Here is a 22,037-nt window from a genome sequence, read left to right as displayed (position 1 = left end):
CTGACCCTTGCAGCAGTTGTCCATAATCTGCAGGAGAGTTTTAGAGGTGTTAAAGAAGCTTTCGGTCGCAGAGGAAACACTGGTTTTGGGGTGGTTCTAAGGCACTCACAGGGAACTCCTTACTGGGAAAGCATGTCACAGTTCTCAGGTGTTTGGCTTTGGTTGTGGAATCCCTGTCCCTCTGTTTCTGATTACTGCCAGAAGCTAAAATCTGTTTCAAATTATATGCAAATAAGATTCGTTGGTTCTCATCTGGTGTCGCAACAAGGAGAGGGGTGGGTAGATGAGGAAATAGCTTTGCTGATCAAATGATATATGGCCCCGTTCCAGAAGGTTTCAGGATTTGTTTCTTACTGCTCCAGGAAGAATACTACTGTTGTTCATAAGCAATGATTCCACATTGGATGTGAGTAGTTAAATGTGGAGGCTTGTAAGGACTTGGAATCCTCTTCTTAATACGTAGCTTCTAAGGGTGAATTCTTCCAGAGTCCTAACACATAGCTGGCTAGAAGATGACATCCTGAAGGAGACTCGCTGTTCAGTATGACACACAGAAGCTATCATGATCCTTCGATGATAGCTAGCTATTACCATTCCCACTGTGTTAAGGTCTAATAAATGAGATCCAACCCAGACTGCTGCTGTAAAATTACATTGTAAGAGTAGATGTAAAAGACAACCCTAGGTCCCTCAACAAATTATGAACCTATTTTTCATCATTTTAACAACCCTCCCTCGTCTTATCTTAATCTAATATACCTTGAACATGATGATCTGTCACCTAATGGTTATGAAAACTGATGGTGGATCCATGGCGTCATCAAGATCCAAGTGGTGAGTTATCTAATTGAATCTAAACGGATAATCAACTCTAAGAAGTTATATTAATCAATCTCAACTGGCTTCTTACTACTTTGTATTCGAGAGCCATTTGGGGAGAGGAAGTATATATATAAAGAAAAAGAGGAGATTTTTTTCCCCTAATATTCAAACCCAGCAAGTGGGATTTTTTTTTGTAATCAACCAGTGTAGACTTTTATCCCACAATATTTCCTTAATCAAATGAAGAACCTAATCTCTCCCACTCTCTTTGAAACCTTGTAAAAGGTCTTCTATAGTTTCCTCAACCATCGGCAAACCACCACTCTTTGTGTTATTCCTTACTCTTACGGTCTGACAAGGTTTGTGCTTTTCTGGTTTTTCTAGCCACCTTTCTCTCTCTTGTTACCATGTCAAAGCCCACAAAAGAGATGAGCTTCGAATTAAGATCATGAGAAACAAATAAAACAACACAAACATTTACTACAACTCGTCCAGCTAGGTGTTGTAACTGCACGGTTAAAACACACGTCATAGGAAATAAAGAGGTCACAACATATATGCATATTTCATGGTATATCCCTAGGCGATGTGAGATTATTTTGTAGTTCCATGATTTTTCATTCACACATGCATCGCTCATCTCTGGTCGACATCGTTTATGGTTAAAATTAGGACAATATTTGTTCGTCTTCGAACCCCCAACTTTCGATAATGAATAATTAAAAGAACTTTTAAAAATAATACAAGGGGCAATTAAAATGTATCAAATTCTAAATACACCTATATATAAAGGTATAATTCCGACACTCCTTTTAATTAGTTTCCAAACTGAATGTATCCATGGAATTGAAACCTGCTTAGAAGAGAACATTCAAATATTAATTTTTGGGTGAAAGAATTAAACATAGTATAAAACGTTGAGGGGGATTATTCTCTAACCAAAGAAAAGTAATCTTACCAAAATCTAACAAACCTTGAACATGATGTATTACCGATCGATTATTTATGAAAGCTGGTAGTGGATCAATGGGGGAGGGTGATCTAGTTGAGTCTGAACGGAATATCAATTTTCAGAAGTCTTCATATTAATTAATCAACTAGTTCCTTCCAGGATTTTTCGTTGAAGATATATACTATCTTGTAATCAAGAACCATTAATGAAGATGAATTATATAAAGAAAAGGGGAAGGTAAAGGGAGAGAGAGATAGGGGTATTTATGTTATTTTAAAACATTTATGCCAATCATCTAACTGTATTTAATAGCTGGCGGTGCACACGGCCGTACATGAAACTTTTGTCAAAAGAAAAAGAGAAGACTTTTCCTAATATTTAAACCCAACCGGGCCTCAACTAAGCCAAAAAGCTAATCACTGCAAGTGGGAATTTTTTGTAATCAATCTGTGTGGAATGTTTTTTCCATAACATTTCCTTTGAACAAACTCCTACGTACGCGTTATGCTTTGGTGTGTTGTTCCCACGTTTCTTCTTCTATCTCTCTTTGAAACCTTATAAAAAAGGTTGCCTTCTATAATCTCCTCAACCATCAACAAAACCAAACCACCATCCTTAATTTGTGTTATTCCTTACTCTTACGGTCTTACCTGCAGGTTTGTGCTTTTTTTTCTGGGTTTTGCTAGCAAGTCAGTCACCTTTCTCTCTCTTGCTACCTACCAATTAATAATGTCAAAGTCCACAAAAGAAATGAGCTACGAAGATCATGAGAAACAACTGAAACACCACAAGCACTTACAGCAACTCGGCAAGCTTGGTGCTGTAGCTGCTGGTGCTGTAGCTCTGGTAACTCTAATTACTCACTCATCTCTTAATTGCCTTTATATATATATAAGAAAGATGATAAAACGTATCATAATTATATGATAATGAAGTCCTTGGACCACTTTCTACATAAATAGAATAAGCTAATGTGGATTAAGATGGTGGTTATGCCTTGTGATCGTTTTTAAGAGCTAATAAGGGTTTTTTTTTTTCTTTCTTAAATATTTCTGATCAGCATGAGAAGCACAAGGCTAAGAAAGACCCAGAGAATTCTCACAGCCACAAGATCAAAGAGGAGATTGCAGCAACGGTTGCAGTCGGAGCTGTTGGATTTGCCTTCCATGAGAGCCACAAGAAGAAAGAAGCTAAGAAAGAAATGTGGGCTCAAGGGAAAAATTAAACACCATTAATTGTGTTCTGATGAGACTCATTTCTAGCTTGCTCGATCTAGTTCTCTCCTTCAACCTTTATTTGATTTTCTGTTAATTACCAGTCACTGTCCCTGAAAGAGAGAGATGTGTCTTAATCACTTGAAGCAAATTCTGGAGGTTTATCCCTTCAATTTTGCTTAATGGTTCTCTTTTAATTTTGTCTTTCTAATGGATGCAGGTGTATCTTAATGTTTATTTGTTTTTAGTAAACGTGAAATTTATGAAACCTTGTTCCAAGTGTACTGTTGGCATGATTGATTTTAAGTTGATTCTGGAAGAGGTTACAACGAATTTTTATCCTCTCAAGTTCAGTGCACCTCACTTGTTAATCCGACAATAAGTAGAACGAGGTTAAAGAAGCCGGTAGGATTTACCAAAGTTACGGATTCGGATTCGGATCCTCTGCTGCGGCTTGCCCATACGGCCGGCTTGTCGCCTCACACAGGCAGGGTGAAATGACAGCCCTACCAACTGCCCGAGCACCCTGCCCTGGTGGGATCCATGCCCTGCCTGTGTGAGGCTGTACGCCGGCCGCATGGGCAGCGGCAGCAGAGGATCCAAATTGCATAGTTACTGCCCCTGGCTAATGTCCTTTTGCCTCGAGTAATAACAAGTTCTTGTTGTTCTATAAATCTAGGATTTTCTTTCTTTATATATACATGGGCCAACAAACATTTCTGTGGGCCAAAACATAACTCCCATAAGCTGGCCCAAGAAGAAAAGTCTACTGGGCTTTTAAATATCAAATGAGCTTTACTGGTTAAGTCCATATTGATGTAAAACTTTATTGAACAATTTAATATGGGAGAAAGTTCTCTGTGGGGGAGAGTGTGCCCTGTGCCTAGAGACAGAGGGACAAAATGATCGCCTGCCCCCATGAAAACCAATTTGGATCCTCTACTGCCGAGTTGCCCGGCAGGACCGTGCTGCCAATACACGGTGAGATGCACAATGACTGCCTTACCCCTACCCGAGCGCCTTGCCCGAGTGGGGGTAAGGCTGTCATTACAGTCCTCATCATGTCTTGACAGCACGGTTCTATCGGGCAGCTCGGTAGTACAGGATCTGAATCACATGACAACACTAATGATTGTGCATGCAGTGGTCATGCTCCCCCACAGAGAACTGTTGCCTATATAATATTTAGCATTAGAGAAAGGGAACTGTAGGATGCCAACATATGGATTCCTTTATACGTTCCCTTACAATCAACCATTGGATTCTCCCACAGAGAACTGTTGCCTATATAATATTTAGCATTAGAGAAAGGGAACTGCAGGATGCTAATATATGGATTCCTTTATACGTTCCCTTACAATTAACCATTGGATTCTCTCTCTCTATTTAGCATTAGAGAAAGGGAACTGGAGGATGCCAACATATGGATTCCTTTATACGTTCCTTTACAATTAACCATTGGACTCTCTCTCTCTCTCTCTATATCTCTCTCTCTCTCTCTCTCTCTCTCTCTCTCTATATATATATATATATATATATTGTGTATTGTGATTAGGGGGGAAGGATCAGCTATCCACATGGGGATGGGTGGAGACAGATTTGACCCTTGCATGGGGGGTGGGTCCCACACCCTAGAGGTGGGTCCCATATCCCCATAGAGGGTTTAGGTCTGTCCCTACCTGTCCCCATGTGGGTAGCAGATCTGAATTCTTGATTAAGATCTGGATCTTCTCTAGGGAGCTCAGTGCCCAGGGAGTGCTCAAAGGGCATCCAAGGATTGGATTGTGTAGCACACATCTTGATGCACACCTAGGAATGTGTGCGGCACAACCCAATGACTGGATGCTCCCTGGAGAGGATCGAGCTCAATTGTATTGATTATCCCATTCTGTACCCTATTGATGAAAAATTGCATGGTGACATCGTGGGAATCTCTCCCGTTGACATTATTTTAAAACCAAGGGCTAGGTAATCCTTAATCAAGCCGGTACAAGGGGGAGTTTAGCGGTTTTATAAAACCAAACCCATGTGAATTCCCTAAGATTGGCTCGGGCTAGCTGGCCCCCTTGGATTAGCCTGGGATAATAATGATTTGGTGTCCATGGGCATTGTTTTTTGCATGTGAATGGGTGGTTGAATCATTCTAATCATTCGATAATTAATAATAATATGGGCTAGTGAGTTTTTATGGCGCATCTTAACTAGGGATGTAAACGGATCAGATTCGGCTCGGATAGTGCTATATTTGCATCTGCATTTAATTAGTTTTCAGACGGATTCGGATAGTGTTAGACAGGTACGGACACGGATACGAATTGAATATCTTATTTGTTTATATGTAAATATAACTTTCGGATAGCTATAGCCTATTTGTATCTCTATCTGTTTAGCTTTCGGACGGATACGAACACAGATACATAAACGGATTTTGACTATTCATTTACATCCCTAATCTTAACCATTAGAAGCTGCACAATAGTTGCAGATTTGGTGCTAATTGGGTTGCCATACATAATATAGAAAACAATGCAAGGCCTCCCTCCCTCCCTCCCTCCCTCCCAGGCCATGATCTAATAATATTTGGAGCCATACTATGATATACAAATTAAGCCACCACTAATTAGTCTTAATTTATTTTTCATGTGTTCTACCACATGATTTTTCTTCTGATTTATCAAGGCCAAATGTCTATCACCCTTATTCATAAAATAGAACAAAAATTCTAACTAAATAAAAAACTCATTATCATGCATCATAACTATCTAAATGATAAAATCTTTAAAAAAAAATAAAATTGAAGAAATATGTATTAATCTTCAAACTCAAATTCAATTTCAATTAAATACCTACCCTTGTATGTTTCAGCCGTCCATGTGCCAATTGCCTAGTGGGCTACGTTACTATCTGATCAAGGACTTCCTTTGCTATGATATAACCATTGTTTCAGAAATAGAAATAAAAATAAAAGTCAAGAGCACATGGTATAAAAATAGCAAATGGAGACCTAATTGATAATAGGAAATTTTAAAATTTTAATCTGATATATTGTTTAATTCGTCATCAAGCTGAACGCGTGAGGCATGTACTATGGATTATTTCTGTGTCTGCCATTGCAGATAATGTATGCAACACAAAAATCATAGAAGAGAACAATCAAATATGAAACCGTCTAAATGACACCTCTATTAGTGTATTTAGAACATAAAATCTTCTCACTCATTCCTCTTTTCTTATCTTCAAAAGTTTATTGAATCAAGGAATAGAAAAAGTTTGTTTTCAAAATAAGTTTTTTTGGTAGACAATATCAATTTATTAAAAAAAAAAAGAAAAAGATGGAACATATAGGTACTTAGACGAGAACAACAAAACATCCCTTCTTCTGAAAAAGATGGAAGACATGGATCCTCATCAACAACACAAAACTGATTAAGGTATAAGACAACTGCATTCTCTACTTGTGATAAGAGTTCATCCTTGTAAGAGTGATAGATCAACAATGGTCAAGCATGTTGGCTTTGATATCACGCACAATGCTAATTTTCATACTAGATTTGATGCGAAGGAGCCTAAAATTTGGCTTGTTCTAGATGTGAGACATTGTGGTGTCAATTGCAAGCTTACCAAGAATATCTATGTTATCATGGCCCCCGAACCTAATGTGAAATTTCGTTCACACAATGAGTCATCTCTACATAGTAATAATAATAATAAAATTCTAGGGACACAGTTATGGAACCACATAGTGAAAAATATTTACCATTTATGTCATTCTCTAGAGCTATCATTGTTTATCTATACGTTTGAATACAAATGGAAAATATATAACAAGATGTTATCTCGTTTGAAAAAGAAAAAGAAGATATGTTATAATAATAGAACAAAAAATAAGGTTACAAATTAATTGACATCTTAAGGGATGTCAATAAGAAAATTTTCCATAAATATTAACTCTGGGTAGAGAAATTAAACATAGTGCAAGAGAAACACTAACTGGTTGCGTACGTAGCCCTGCATCAGCACCGTAGCCAATAAGAGTATGCACAGAGGTATTGGTTTGGATGCGCTTTTTTATTTCACTGGGGGCTAAACGATCTTTTCACGCACAAAAGCGTTGATTTGTGTTTAGATGCAAGAACCACGCTAACCACGCGGCTTGTTAATGTTCTTTTTCCCTTAAACTAAACATAATATACAATATTTTTTGAGACATTATTTATTTTCTCACCAAAAAAAAAGTTCTAGGCACTTTGACTTAAGAGACATTTCATATTTGATTACTACACAATTAATTACTTTTGCATTTAAATCACCTTAATAACCCTCCCTTTATCTTATCTAATTACAATAAATTAACCGCGATGGTGGCTCAACAGGAGTAAGTTAAATCAAAATTTTTTTTTTTTTTTGGACTATCCTACTCAAGGGGCCATAAGCCAATTACAAGCTAAGGGGATGATTAAGACAAGCCCACATCTACAACTAGGAGGAGGGGGGAAGGGGAGAAAGGTGTTTTTTGCACAATATGCAATCAGGAGCCATTAATATTAGAGAAAGAAATAAATAAAAAGAATTCTAAAATATTCATACCCAGCCGGCCTCAGTAAGCCTCTAATCAGTAGAAGCGACCTATAGGCCTTTTTTTCTTTTTTTTATAGTTTTCCCCTCACAATTCCTTAATCAGATGGAGAACCAATCAATTACTGACTGACGTCCTCCTACGCGTTACGCGGACACAGTTGTTGCCACGTTTCTTCCTCCGGCCTCTCTCTATGAAAAGGTTATAAAAGGTCGCCTTCTATGGTCTCCTAAATCATCAGTACTGCTAAATCATCTTTCTAGCTTGTGTTAGTTATTCCTTAATCTTTCCAATTAAGTTTGTGATAATCATTTTCTCTCGCTCCTTACCACACAGTAGTACACACCATGTCTGAGGAGAAGAAACACCACTTCTTTCACCGCAAGGAGGAAAAGTCCGAAGAAGAAATGACTCCTGAAGATTATGAGAAAAAAGAGAAACAACACAAGCACTTGGAGCAACTCGGTGGACTAGGTGCTCTAGCTGCTGGTGCTTATGCTCTGGTAACTATATATATAATTTTACTTAATTATGCTCTGCTAATAAGGACTAATTAATTATTGGATTGCTGGGAGTTTATAATAATGCATGCCCTTTAATTGTGATCAATCGAGTTTAATTAATTGTTATTTGTGATCATGATCAGCATGAGAAGCACCAGGCGAAGAAAGACCCAGAGAATTCTCACAGCCACAAGATCAGAGAGGAAGTTGCAGCAGCGGTTGCAGTGGGAGCTGGTGGATTTGCCTTCCATGAACATCATCAGAAGAAAGAAACTAAGAAAGAAGGAGAGTCAGCTCACGGGAAGCATTATTAATTAATTAAACACTAGTTTTTTCATTATGTGTTGTGACTTGTGATTTGTGAGATTGACTTATTTCTCTCTAGCTAGTCTTTTCTGTTATTATATAAGTGTGTCCCTGAGGGTGTGAGAGATCTTACATCGATCAGTTCAAAGTAGTTAGCTAGTTAAAGCAAATTGAGGTTTAATTACCCTTTCAATTTGCTCGATGGATATGGTTCTCGATCTTTGTGGATTTCTCTATTAATAAACTTGTCTGTTTGTTTATGTTTTCATTATAGTAATTAATGTGAAATGTATGAAAATTGTACCTAGCTCCCAAGTTCACTCGGATTGGAATTAATTCTTTTTACAATTCCAATTAAATCTGACATAATTGAGTCTGGCCATGTTAAGCAGAGTGCGGCTCAGGTTCATGTACAAGAACCATCTCGTACACCCCTGTGCGGACTTGATGAAATCAACTTGATCTCTATTATGAACTGTTTTAGTCGATTCGATCAGAATCAATGGAGACCAATCTGCTAGCTGATTCTGAGTATTAAAACCGTATTGACCATATGATTGTGAACGCGTATACCATCATTAACTCCCACGTACAGCTATTGTACAAGATCAAAAATACATTTTTCCATGCTAATTAATTAGTGGGTTTGACTCAATGGTGGAGCGATCTGATTTATGTGTATAATTCATCTTGCTAAATTATTAAATATATATAACAGAAAGAAATAAATCACATTTTCACTATAAAAAAAAATAAAAAAAAAAAAGAAGAAGAAATAAACCACATTTTCACTCACATTCCTTGATTACGAATCCCATTTCATTTGGAAAAAAGAAATGGAAAGTTTGATACAAAGGTTTCCTTGAAGTGGTTGGCTTATCGGAAGCAGTGTTCTAAGTTTCGGTATTGTATTGATCGTATCGGTTGACATGTATTAATATTGTTAGGATTCGATACCAATACGGCAATACAGATAGGTCAAGGTCTCTTTCATTTGCAATACGACTCGTGGGACCCAGAAAATTATCCTCTTCAATTCCCTATTGCTCGGCAGTGCGGCAATGTTAGTGTGGATGTCTGACACGTGGCAGCTCAGACAGCTAACGGTCCAAACTCATTGACTGTGTTGCATACCGTTGGATGTCCGAGCTGTCATATGTCAAACATCCACACTAGCACGGCCGCACTACCGCACTACTGAGCTATAGGGAATTGGAGAGGATAATGGACCCCTATTCCCCAGCTCTCATTGAAGTTTGGGTGGATTTGCAATCCATTCCTAGGCGCATTGAGGTAGTAGAGATCTTGTCCATTAATGGACCACTCTCCCTTCAAAGAGGTCCTCCTATTTCTCTACTTGGAATTTGATTCGATCCAAGATGCCCTTAGTTCCTTGGGCCGAGATAATATGGTTTAAAGGATGGATCCAGATCCTCTACTGCTGAGCTGCCCAGACACGGGGCTGCGCACAATTACCGCCTTACCCCCACTCGGACAAGGCGTTTGGGCAGGGGTAAGGCGGACATTGTGTGCAGCCCCGTGTAAGGGCAGCACGGTCCTACCAGGCAGCTCGGCAGTAGAGGATCCAAATACTTAAAGGATCCATCTCTCATTACAACATTATTTCCATGAGAGCCTTCACTCATACCCTCCCAATGGAAAATTATCTCCTCCAGTTCTCTGTCCGGCCTAGTTCCTTAATACCTTTAATAAAAAGGGGTGGGGTGGACACTACCCAGACAGGGGTAGGGTGATCATCGCAATTCCCTTTATTAGAGATACTGGGGAATTGGGCCAGGCAGGATCTAAAGGGGATAAAGATCCCTTTCCCAACCCAGGCTTTCGTTCAGATGTGGTTTATATGTATCCCTAATTGTTGTCAATGCTGGAATGAAATTGAAGAATAGAAATGATCAATGACTAGGCCAGGACTCCCCCATATATGAATTTATATTCAACCATTGATAGAAGATCCGTAAATTTCAAACCATAATCTTTCAATATGAAAACTAATTATGAGAAATCAGTCTAAAATATGATGTTGTAGTGTAACTCCATACTTTTACTATTTGAAAATTGGGGGTGGAAACAGAAACCCAATTAAAATCATGGTTGGAAAGAAAAAAATTACATCCCCAGTTAATTAGTATATTGGCTCGTCTCATCATCTTTATGACGGATCCAAATCCTCTGTTGCCAAGCTGCCTGGCAGGACCATGCTGCCCAGACATGGTACTACGTACAAAGACCGCCTTACCCCCATTCGTGCAAGACTTTTGGGCAGGGGTAAGGTGGACATTGCATGCAACACGGTCCTGTTGGACAGCTCGGCAATAGAGGATCCAAATTGTTTTTATGACGGTGTCCAACTCAAAAGTCCAAGCTTCAGAATGGAGAGACACGGTTTCACCCAATGAATTTTAGGGTGGAAAGGTCCTTTCTAAAGTACGATTCCTAATAATCGCATATTACCCAACCAATGTGAGATTAAAATCCCAATCATACCCATGAAGTTACATTCATTGTATCAAATCTCTCCCAGGTTTGGACTATTTGTCCCCTCACAACCACTACATGGAATACCCACTTTAATACCATTTGATGGCATGTAATTCAAAAGCTTGAACTTCAGGTAAAAGGCCTTTCCATGATCATAAGCATAGTAACTGCACGCTATCCCACAGATGTGAGATTAAACCCTCCATTCGACCATGGAGCCACACTAATTGCATCATTTTATGAATGGAAATTGTAGCTTAATCAAGAGACATTTTTGTTCACGGGCACCTCCAATTCCTCTAATAGGGGAAGTGGATCCCACCTTAGGCAATGTTATCGGGCAGGTGGTAGGGTGATCATTTCCACCCCCATGTGAGGAATTGAAAGAATTGGAGGAGGCAGCTAATTAGAGGGGATAACGATTTAATGGCTTTCTAAGCAACAGAAAAAAATAAATTGTCTTTTATGATTGTTTTTTTTTTCTGTCCGATACTAAAACAACTCTATTCATTCGATTTCGTTGAGCATACTCTTCAATATCATCATGTGCTGACTTCTTGGCAGGGTTTCTTAATTCTTGTCAAGAACTACATCTTTGTGTGGATTGCCTCTCAGAGGGTCTTTCCGTCAACATAAGGAATGCCGCTAATGGAAAGAAATATTACCGAGTGTAACTTCCACTCCCTTATTATTTTATTATAAAATCTCCCTCTTTTCAAAAAAAAATATCATCATGTGATCTCAAGTCGCATTCACTGTATCTTTTTATTATTTTTTATTATTTATTAAAATGAAAATTTGTTAAATATTGACATCGAAATTTTTTTTTTTTTTTTGGGCATGTGAATGGCTGATTTAGTCATTCAAATAAATCGGATTAGTCAATTACGTGGCACTTCTTAATCACATGGGCCAGCACATATTGAATAATTGTATTTTGAACAGTCCAAATATTTTAAAACACTTTTTTTTTTTAATCTGATCCGGATCATAATCGATAAGGATCAATTCAATCCCTAATTCCATGTTTTCAATCTTTACTCGTGCCAGTGAGATTTCACTCCCATGGTCTAATATTTGAAATCGATTTATGATAAATAAATTAAGCCACTACATAACTCTCTAATTTATTTATTACATGTTCTGCCGGCCACATGATGATTTTCTTCTCATTTATCAGGGTCAAATGTATGTAAAATAAAAGAAAAAAAAATTTAAACAAAAGAAAATCTCATTATTGAAAAACATCTTTTCAAAAAAATAATTTCAAATATTAAATCTTAAATCAACAAGGGGGTGGAATAAAAGAAAAAATAAATTCTAATTAAACAAAAGAAATCTCATTATCAAGCATCATAAACTACCTAAAAGAAAAACCTCTTTAAAAAAAAAAATCGGGTTATTAGGATCAAATTGACTTATTGTAATCACAAAATTAGAAATATGGATAATTCCGTTCACATGGACCTATTAGGCAGGCAAATGTATACTATAATAAATAGATAAAGAATCAAAATGACTTATTGACTTTAGATGATCTAAATGTGCACACGTGCATGGGTGCATTTGTGTGTTTTTGTGGAGGGGTGGGGGAGGGGTTCATAGGAAACTTTGAGATCTACGCATCAACAAAATTTGAGCCCTATCTGATATTCCACATACAAGATATTAGGACCATTCAAATAAATTAACATCATTTTGTAAGATTATTCAAAAAATCAATTTATTTGACTTTAATCACATATATACAAGATATTAAAACCATTCAAACAAATTATTATCATATTGTAAGACTATTTAAAAATTTAATTTATTTGGGTGTGTGTGTGTGTGTGTGTGTTTGAGCCCCATCGGATATTTCACATACAAGATATTAGGATCATTCAAATAAATTATCATTATCTTGTAAGATTATTCAGAAAATCAATTTATTTGAATTTAATTTGATATCGCTCTCGTTTTCATTATTATACTCTTACTAGTAACTGTGATTTTCTGTAAAAAAAAAATGTATAAAATACATTGAGAAGCAATTATATTCATGGCAGAACCATAGGCAACATGAATTTTAGAACTTGTATTTTTATTCTTTGGAGATACTTAAATGAGTTGAGATGTCCAAAAAACCATTGCCAATTTCTAATAACTCTTTTATATAGGATCAAATATCCATCAGATACCTATCGAGTACCAAAAAGGGCAAAAAGAAAAATAGAAGAACATTTTATACAAGATAAAATATGAAATGGCATCATCTTTGCAATCTCGAGCCTTGAAGAATTCTCTGCAACTTCCTTTATTTAGGGGCTAAAATTGTACTAATAGCGAGATAATTGTGTGATGGTTCATCACTTCATCACATGTTCCACCTTTATACTTGCACATGGTTGGTGAGTAAGCGTTACATTTCACTGGGGATAGAGTTGATTAATTTTCTCTAAAAAATATAGAAGTTTTAGAATTAAAATAATTTTTTAATTGATTTGTGATTGGACCGAATTTTCTTTAGGCTACAATGAATGTGAAGAGTCCCATTCACCGCGAGGCTTTAACTGTGCATGGAAGGATATGGATCGAGAGAGTATCTCAAGAAATATTAAAAAATCCCATAAGGGTTTGTGAACCTTAAGATAAATTGACGAACCTTGAGCATGTGGTGAAGGAAAACTTTCACCTTTGTTGATTGACTTAAAACGAAGAAAATTTTCCAAAAATGGAAACTAGTTGATTAAGCCCAACTGCACCCATGTGATGGCCGGTGATGAAAGGGTGGATCACTGTCTGCATCAAACAAATAAAAGAACCATACTTGGCGCCACGAATATTGTTGAGATCGACTTGAGATTTCTTCAATAAAAGATACCTAACGATGTGACATGCAGTCCACAAATCCATGATAATCTTTTTTAAGAACACAAATGATGAAACTAATTAATCGATTAATTAGTCGATTCTTATCTCAAAACCTCCAATATTAAACACTTTTTTAAGTATGATTAAAGCCATGGGCCATGGAATGTTTTCCGCGTCCAACTTTGCAGAAAACCTACCCAAAAAAAACTAATAATTTTCTTTACGTTTATTCTGTGTAATCGGTATCTGGGGAAGGTAGAGAGAGAGAGAGAGATCAAAGATGAGTGGAGTTGATAACTGGGGTATAATAATACTTTTTTAGTCATTGTCATCATCACCTCTTTCTCAATGGAAATCAATTCAATTTAGGATCCTTCTATGGATTTTGTTACAATTGGTGATCAAATGGTGAATTTCACTCACCACCTATATATGCTTGCCACTTGTAATAAGTTAATGGGTCATAAGTACTTCAAGACTTGAATGTAAAGGTGGGTCACGAGCTTCATTAAGGTAAAGTAGATTTGTCAAAGTTTAATCTTAATGGAAGAAGGTAGGTTTAGATCAAGTCAATGGATAGATAAGCGTAGAAAATCATCTTTTTAAACTTTATCAAATAGAAGGTTCCAGTTATATCTAATATTTTACCGAAAAAACAAAAGTTATATCTAACAGCCACATAGAACTTGTTGCTGCAGATAACCGATCAAGACACTCTTACAAAGGCTTAAGATTCAAAGGGCATAAGAGAGCATCGGAGCGGAATCAAGAGACTCTCCGATGCTTAAATCAGTTTCTCAAACAATAATATGAATTTGCAGAGTGATTACATAAGAATGTCAGGATTGATCCCCTAACCTGGGTGCTGACTTTTGTATTTATACGGGGTAGAATTCTAAGCTGGAAGTCGGTGATGGGAGTCTAGCTAATCCAATTCCTGTGCATGTACATGCACCTATGTCAGAGGTAACCACCTGTCCCATTTTAGCCATTTCAAGGGGAGGAGGGGTATTACTTTATTAATGCAAACAAAAAGGACACATGGTGACCTCTCACATGTATGTTTACCTGCACCATTCTTGCCCAATATTGATAGGTACCTTCGAGAATGGATCATCTGCACATACCAACAGGTGAATGTACATCTTAGAGCCAATCATATTTTAATTTTGTTTCCATTAAAATCCCTCCTCCTCTTGTAAACGGCAAAAATAGGACATGTGGTACGATTGGCTCTCACATGTACGTTCACCTGTTGAATTGGTACGTGCAAAGAAACCGAACTCGGCCTTCCCCAAAGAAGCTAAATCCTTCACCTACACGTACATGTAGATGATCCATTCTCGTCCAATATTGGTAGGTATCTTTCCCCAAGGAAGCTAAATCCTTGTATGAATCTGATATGGGAGGGGGTTATCATGGAGAACCCTAGAGAGAAAGTCCTGATATAGTTGACTACCCAACGTAGAAGAAGAATCCCGGTATAATAAAGGGAAATGGATTTCCTCCAGCCGTGGCGGGAGTTGGAGGGTCCAGCCCCGCTAAACGACAGCAATAACAGGGGGTTTTTGGGATTCAGGTCCTCTACGGCTTTGAGGAAAGCAGCCATCGTCCTGCCATGGCTTATGGGACTGACACGTGGACATATGACGATCCGACAGTCGTTTTAAAATATTTCAAAAGTTGAGGATGAAACTGGGTTATTCTCATCAAATCAAGACGGACTGGTCAGGCAGGCCGAAACCAACCAAACCAGTTGGGATTCAAACCAAATGCGATGGAGTGCCGTGGATCCTCCAGCTCCCCCCACGGTTAGAGGAGAGCTAGATCCATAATAAAGGGAGATATTAAGACACGTGTCACCCACTCACAAGTGGGTAATATTTACTCCTCAATTAACCATAGTAAATCATTTAAGAAATTTTCATCAAACAAACAAAATGCCAAGCAGCTCCACTTTCTTGGGTTTTTCCACAACTACCTCTTTTTAAGAATTTAGATAAAGATCCGTGATCTTCTCCCACGAATCGTAGCCATATAGGTGCTCTGGATCCGGGCTCTCCTTTGAAACCTTATAAATAGGACCTTTTAAGGTCTCTCTCAACCAGCAAAATAACCATCTTGATTAGTTTGGTAGTACCCAATTAGTGTTTAATTTCCTTTTTGTTATCTGCTAATCAGCAGCTTTTCTGTTCCAATTAATTTCAACAACCATGGCTGAGGAGAAGCACCACCACCACCTCTTCCACCACCACAAGGAGGAGAAGCCCCTGGAAGAGGCTGTGTATTCTGAGACCACTTACGTAGGTGATGGCATGGGCGGTGTCTCAGGTATGGAGACCACCGTGGTTGCCACCTCCACTGAGGATTACGAGAAAGAGGAGAAGCACCACAAGCGCATGGAACACATGGGCGAGCTAGGTGCTGCCACTGCTGGTGCTTTTGCTCTGGTAATTAAGTTAACTTTGAATTTTGTGTATTACCTAGCTACCTCATTTCGTTCCTTTCCTTGTTTTCTATAATCAATTTATTGAAATAAGACAATTTTATTTATTTTTTTCTGGTATAAACAATTCTGATCAGCACGAGAAGCACCAGGCTAAGAAAGACCCTGAGCACGCTCACAAGCACAAGATTGAAGAGGAGATTGCAGCAGCAGTTGCAGTGGGGAGTGGTGGATACGCTTTCCACGAGCACCATGAGAAGAAAGAAACAAAGAAGGAAGATGAGGAAGCTCATGGCAAGAAACACCACCATCTCTTCTAAGCTTCTCGATCTCTAGGCTCTAGCTAGCTACTGATCCTCTCTAGCTACTCTACTATTACTGTTTCCTTCCTTCCTTCCTTTCTGTTAATTGTGTTTCGATTCCATTATTATAAGATAATGAGGGTGATATGTTTTCCTTTCTATTTTCTTGATGGATCTCAAGTCACCACTCAGTTTGGCTTTCTCCTACTTATAATTGTGTGCATCTTAATTACTAATTAAGGGTTTTTCTTTATTTCCTTCTTTTATTTCATTCTGTCCAACTCTGCATCATTTGCCCGTTACCCAACAACAACAAAAAAAAAAAAAAAACTCTGCATCATTTGCCTTCTAGCCACTTCCTTAATGCTAAGTATTAAGGGAATGGGTGGTGGTGTAATTGAGCTTAAAAATTAATTAACCCACTTATAGATTATCTTTAGTCCTAGCTAAACCATATAATGTATCCGAGATATCTTGTCCCAGATAATGGCTTCCCAAAATCCTACCTAACTATTACGATCATTTTTAATTAAGCAGGACCTTTAGGGAGACTTTGGGAGGTAAAATAAAATTAGGGATTCGGATGGGCTGTACGCTTGACACGTCAAGAGTTTGTTAGCGACAATTACACCAAAAGGGCATCTTTGTAAAATTCAAATGGCAACTTATTACAATATTACAATTGTAGGGTAGTGAATAAGATCACATGTAACCACTTGGAATCATATCGGCGCTCATGTAAATATCAGGACCCACATTGGCCCAAGAGATTGTATCGGTCAAAAGTTAGCTTGAAATGATGCCATATTCAAGCGTGAGTCATTCTCAATATTCAATACCAAAGAGCATATTTGGTATGATTTCTATTTCAATTTTTGATTGATTTCATAAAATAGTCAACAACTAGGTTTTTTATCAAGAAATTGAAATTGATTTGGTTCGATAAATCTGAAATGTTTTAAAAATAAGAAATCAATTTGGTAGTTCAATTTCTGAGAATAGATTCACAGTATTTTTTTAAGTACAGGATAGTGGTGGTGGTGAAAGAAAAAAAAGGGTACTGGTGTTTTAATTTTAACATGAAATTATTACTAAATTGAGAAACCGTTTAATAAATGGTTTGATTATGGTTTTAAAATTGAGACCGTTTAATTAAATAGTTTAACCTAAATCGAACAGTTTAACACCCTTAACTGCAAGGTAGCAGCTAAGAATGTATTGGACTCCAACAAATAGGGAAGAGTAATAATGACTTTAAATTTAAGGGTGTTTCTTTGCGATGTGGGTGTCGAAAAATTATCACAATGTAACCAGCCAATAGCGAACCACCAGGGCAAGCCCTAGATCGACTCCTTTTTCCATTTGAGAGGTCTTTTTTTGTGCAAATTGGGAGGTCTTATTGGATCAGAAAGGACTAGGGGTGTCAATAAAGCCCGGCTGACCCGAACCCTCCCTGAGCCCGGCCCCGACCCGACCCTGATTTTTCAACCTTGAGGGCGGGTTTGGGTTTAGTTATAGCCTGGCCCTGGCAGGGTCGGGTCGGGTCAGGGTTTAGATCCCGGGCTTAGTCCGGCCCGGCCCGGCCCGACCCTGTATTTTAATTATAAGTATATATATATAATATAGATATTTATATTATAATAACACTAAAAAATGGAAAATAAAAAAAAAAACACCTCAAAACACTCAAAACCCTAAATCGATTCACATTTCACAAATGCTCAACCCCATCTCTTTAACTTCATCCGCCGTTTGCTTCAAATCTTCTCCAAACCCCATCTCTTTCCCTTCATGCTCTGTTTGCTACAATTCTTCTCCAAACACGATTCTCATAAGCTCGTTCCCTTCTCGAACAAGAGAACCCTAAAGGCCGAAACCCCATCTCGTTCCCTTCATCTTCTGTTTGCTGCAAATCTTCTCCATATCCAAATGAAAATGTGAGTCGAACCCTAAACAGCCTAAACCCCTTCTCTTTCCCTTCGGCCTTCCCACTTTGCGATTTCTGCAAATTATCCCCACATCGAAAAACAAAAGGAAAGAATCGTTGAACTTGAAGGAGCTTTGAAGTCTGAAGTCTGAAGTCGTCGAACATCTACAGCTTTGAAGGTGGTTTATAGAACCCCCTTGCGGTATCTGTCTCCTTTCCTATCTATTCTTATACCTATATTGCTAACAGAGAATCAGGTCAGATCAATTCAACTCAACTACCCTGCGGCTATACTGTTCTTTCAATTTTCAGATCTATTTAGCTTATTTGTTGCTGCTATTTAGAGTTAAACTAATTTCTTCAGTAGTCTCTAATGTTTTTCTCTCTAAAGTTATTTTTTGAACTCTGAATCTTTTAATCGATTTTCAAATCTTTTCTTAAACTCAAGTTCTATTGCATTTGATAAGACCTGCTCTTATCTCTTAATCTGCATATCAATAGCTTCTATATTTTGTGATTCCATTTTGAGTCTCTATAAATTTCTTTTTCTATTGGTCAATTAATTCAATTTTGTACAGTAGGATTTCTTAGAAAACTACTGTTTTGTTATCAAAATTTGATCCTACTCTGCAAACCCATTGATTGAAGTTTCATACCATTTTGATTTGATTTGGTTTGCTGAATTTATTAAATTATCTGAGTTTCTGATTCTTTTCCATGTCTATTTTTTCTTCAATTCTTCTTTTCGGATTATTGTTGTTGGAACTTAGAAACCCATTACTTGATCTAGCTTCAAGTATTAATTTCATGGGATTAAAACACACAAAAATGGGTCAGGGTCAGGGTCAGGGTCAATCAGGGCCAACCCGACCCTGGCAGGGTCGAGTCAGGGTTTAGGCAGGCCCGGCCCAACCCAACCCATTGACACCCCTAGAAAGGACCCCAGTGATACTCCACTTGCCTCAATATTTATCAATTTTTTTTTGTTTTTTTGGGTAAAAATAGCTATCATCTGATGGGCTTTCAATTCGAAGGCATTTGGCAAGGTTTAAAACCCGGCATCTCACACAACATTGACCTTCATTGATTTCGATTCGAATTGGATAGGGATTTGTATCGACTCAATAAATGCCCACTTATTAATGTTGCTAACTGTGCTTAACGTTAGGGGGAAGGTTGCCATTTTGACTAAGTTTGGCAAGTCCGTGACATATTGAATACTTAAAAGGGGTGTCCATGAAATTTGCCCTAATTAATTTTACTTTGACTTACTATGCTACTATATTATACTATTATAGTATATCAACTCAGCCATTACAGGAACTAGAATCGTACCATGCCAGAACCGAAAAAGAATCGAAACCAAACCAAACAGGCTCGGTTTAAGTACAGATTTCAGAACTGATTTGGTTCTTGGTTCACACGTACACTCTCTTGGACCAAACCAAATTTTCAGAACCAAACTAATTTACGCCTAGTGTTTTTGGGCTGGCCTTATTTCTATTTACACAAATCTCACTGGGACATTTCTTGGGAAACGGATCGTCTCCAGTGCACATCAGACAACTGGCAAATCCGGCAAGTATCCCAGCACTACCTATCGTCTGACATGGGCTGGAGAGGATATGGTCCGTCTGGAATTCGAATCAGCTACCCACATGGGGATGGATGGGGACAGAACTGACCCCTCCATGGGGCATGGGTCCCACACCTCTGTTCCATACTATTCCATCGATATGTGATCGTCCTATACCGATATTGAGATATATAGATCGTGTGATAAAATTGATTCGATACCGATACCTCAGATCCTAGTGGGAGGTGTGGGATTCGAATTTCCCACTCTCTCTCTCTCTCTCTCTCTCTTCATTTAGATGTGTTTGGTTGGATAGAAAGGGATATACAGAAAAGAAAATCTTGAATGGAAAAAGAAAAGAAATAGAATTGGGTGTCCATGATAATAAATATTTAAAAAAAATTGAGTTCTCTATTAATTGGTTAGCGTATGCTAACAATTCTCTGCTCCATGAGTAGCTTATGTAGCCCAACACTCTGTTAGCAAAAACGCATTTAAAACTTCATTTTAAACGTGTTCCTGTTTTTTACCGTTTTAAATACGTTTTGCTTGGAAAAATCGGCAAACAGCAAGCATTCCCATTCTAAACTCGTTTAAAACACGTTCCCATTTTCTTGGCGTTTCTTAAAACCTTAGACTTGTTGAACAATGGCTTACTTAACTGACCATATCTCCCCCCTGAACTTTAATCGGCTTTATTCTTTCATTGACGTAAAGATGACTCAAAGGGCTGCATTTTTCATGATTTCACCTTCAACTCAAGGTCAATGCACGGACACTGAAATTAAAAGCATGTACTTCAAATAAAAATTCCTCAATTTATTTGAGATTAGTACCTTTTTTTGAAGGGTAATTTACACATACCACCACTGAGGTTTAACGAAAATATGATTTTAACCCCAATTTTGGAAAATTCTGCGTACCCCCCTGAGATTTACAAACGTTAACAAATAAACTCATTCCGTCAGTTCATGATTAACAGTGTTAAAATCAGGGGATAAAGTTACAAAAATACCCTTTGAAGGAAAAAAAAAAAAAAAAAAAAACCTGCAACTCATCTTCCCAAATCAATTGGGGAAGATGACTTGCAGGTATCCTTGTAAGGGAGCTAGGGAAATATGTCAATGTTGATGGATCTCTACAATTGGGGGTTCAAGCATCGTCGATTTGGCAAGGAATCAGAAAGGTTTGGCATTATGCATCAAATAAGGAACACTGGATTATTGGCGATGGGAGACATTTACATTTCTGGAATGATAAATGGTTCGGAGACGTCTCCATTGCGAATTATCTGGTCTTGACATAGAGATTTTTCATCCTTTAATAGCCAAGGTGTCGGATTTTATCTTGCAATGGAGATGGGTTTTACCTAATGTCCAATCTTCTGTTTTCCATAAATCTTAGACGACGAAACTGGTGAGTCTTAATCTCTGCAATTTGATTTTCTTTTTGAGATCTGAAGATCTCACCATATTACTTCGGGTTCTCATGATGATGTCTCGATGCTTAATTTTGTTTTTCCTCAGTTTTTCAGTTGATTCCCTTATTTAGCGAAATGTGGTATTGGGATCTGCTTACTCTCTCTGCTGCTTCCACTCCCTCCCGTTCCATTCCCATGCTCCATCTCCACTTCCTCTTTCACCACCCAAACCAACAAAACCACCGCAACTCTCCTTCCTTGCAGACAAATGCACATCCATGGACCAACTCAAACAAATCCATGCCCAGATGATCGTCTCCGCTCGCATCCACTAACTACGCCGCTAGTCGTCTCATCTCATTTTGTGCTCTCTCCCCTTCGGGCGATCTTAATTACGCTCTAAAGCTCTTCCACAACACTGGCGACCCCAATTCTTTTATGTGGAAGACCCTCATCAGGGCCATAGCTGATAGCCCTAATCCTTCCCAATCTATTTTGCTCTATGCCAGGATGAGAAAAATGGAAGTAGTTCCTGGTAAGCACACCTTCCCGTTTGTCATCAAGGCTTGTACTAACTGTAACTCACTGTTGTCAGTTAAACAAATTCATGCCCAGGTTACTAGATTTGGATTGGATTTGGA

The 22,037-nt window shown here is 38.0% G+C and overlaps 3 protein-coding genes and 1 long non-coding RNA gene across 5 annotated transcripts; 3 read left to right on the top strand and 1 right to left on the bottom strand.

Annotated features, from left to right (window-relative positions):
- The first annotated feature begins 1,177 nt into the window (after positions 1-1,177).
- On the top strand, positions 1,178-17,202 carry LOC122667076 (abscisic stress-ripening protein 3-like). Of its 2 annotated transcripts, XM_043863264.1 has the most exons (4): positions 1,178-1,196; positions 7,863-8,067; positions 8,211-8,376; positions 17,168-17,202. In XM_043863264.1, coding segments are annotated over exons 2-4 (324 nt in total). In that variant the 5' UTR covers positions 1,178-1,196; positions 7,863-7,911; the 3' UTR covers positions 17,170-17,202. The 2 variants fall into 2 exon arrangements, with proteins under 2 accessions (XP_043719199.1, XP_043719198.1); XM_043863263.1 differs by lacking the exon at positions 17,168-17,202 and having other exon boundaries at positions 8,211-8,381.
- On the top strand, positions 2,479-3,028 carry LOC122667077 (abscisic stress-ripening protein 3-like). Its single transcript, XM_043863265.1, has 2 exons — positions 2,479-2,620; positions 2,835-3,028. The coding sequence occupies exons 1-2, from the start codon at positions 2,504-2,506 to the stop codon at positions 2,997-2,999; spliced, it is 282 nt and encodes a 93-aa protein (XP_043719200.1). The 5' UTR covers positions 2,479-2,503; the 3' UTR covers positions 3,000-3,028.
- On the bottom strand, positions 13,153-21,866 carry LOC122667078. Its single transcript, XR_006333754.1, has 3 exons — positions 21,555-21,866; positions 14,675-14,680; positions 13,153-13,166 (listed from the first exon to the last, which is right to left on the bottom strand). It is a non-coding gene; the product is annotated as an uncharacterized LOC122667078 (long non-coding RNA).
- LOC122667075 (abscisic stress-ripening protein 5-like) lies at positions 15,939-16,510 on the top strand. The gene is made up of 2 exons (XM_043863262.1): positions 15,939-16,175; positions 16,309-16,510. Exons 1-2 carry the CDS (start codon positions 15,939-15,941, stop codon positions 16,489-16,491), a joined length of 420 nt encoding a protein of 139 aa, XP_043719197.1. The 3' UTR covers positions 16,492-16,510.
- Positions 21,867-22,037: the final 171 nt, after the last annotated feature.

The sequence above is a fragment of the Telopea speciosissima genome, chromosome 7 (genome assembly GCF_018873765.1).
Source record: "Telopea speciosissima isolate NSW1024214 ecotype Mountain lineage chromosome 7, Tspe_v1, whole genome shotgun sequence".
Classification (NCBI taxonomy): Eukaryota; Viridiplantae; Streptophyta; class Magnoliopsida; order Proteales; family Proteaceae; genus Telopea; species Telopea speciosissima.
Note: the sequence above shows the minus strand (reverse complement) of the source record. Positions and strands in the feature narration are given on the sequence as shown.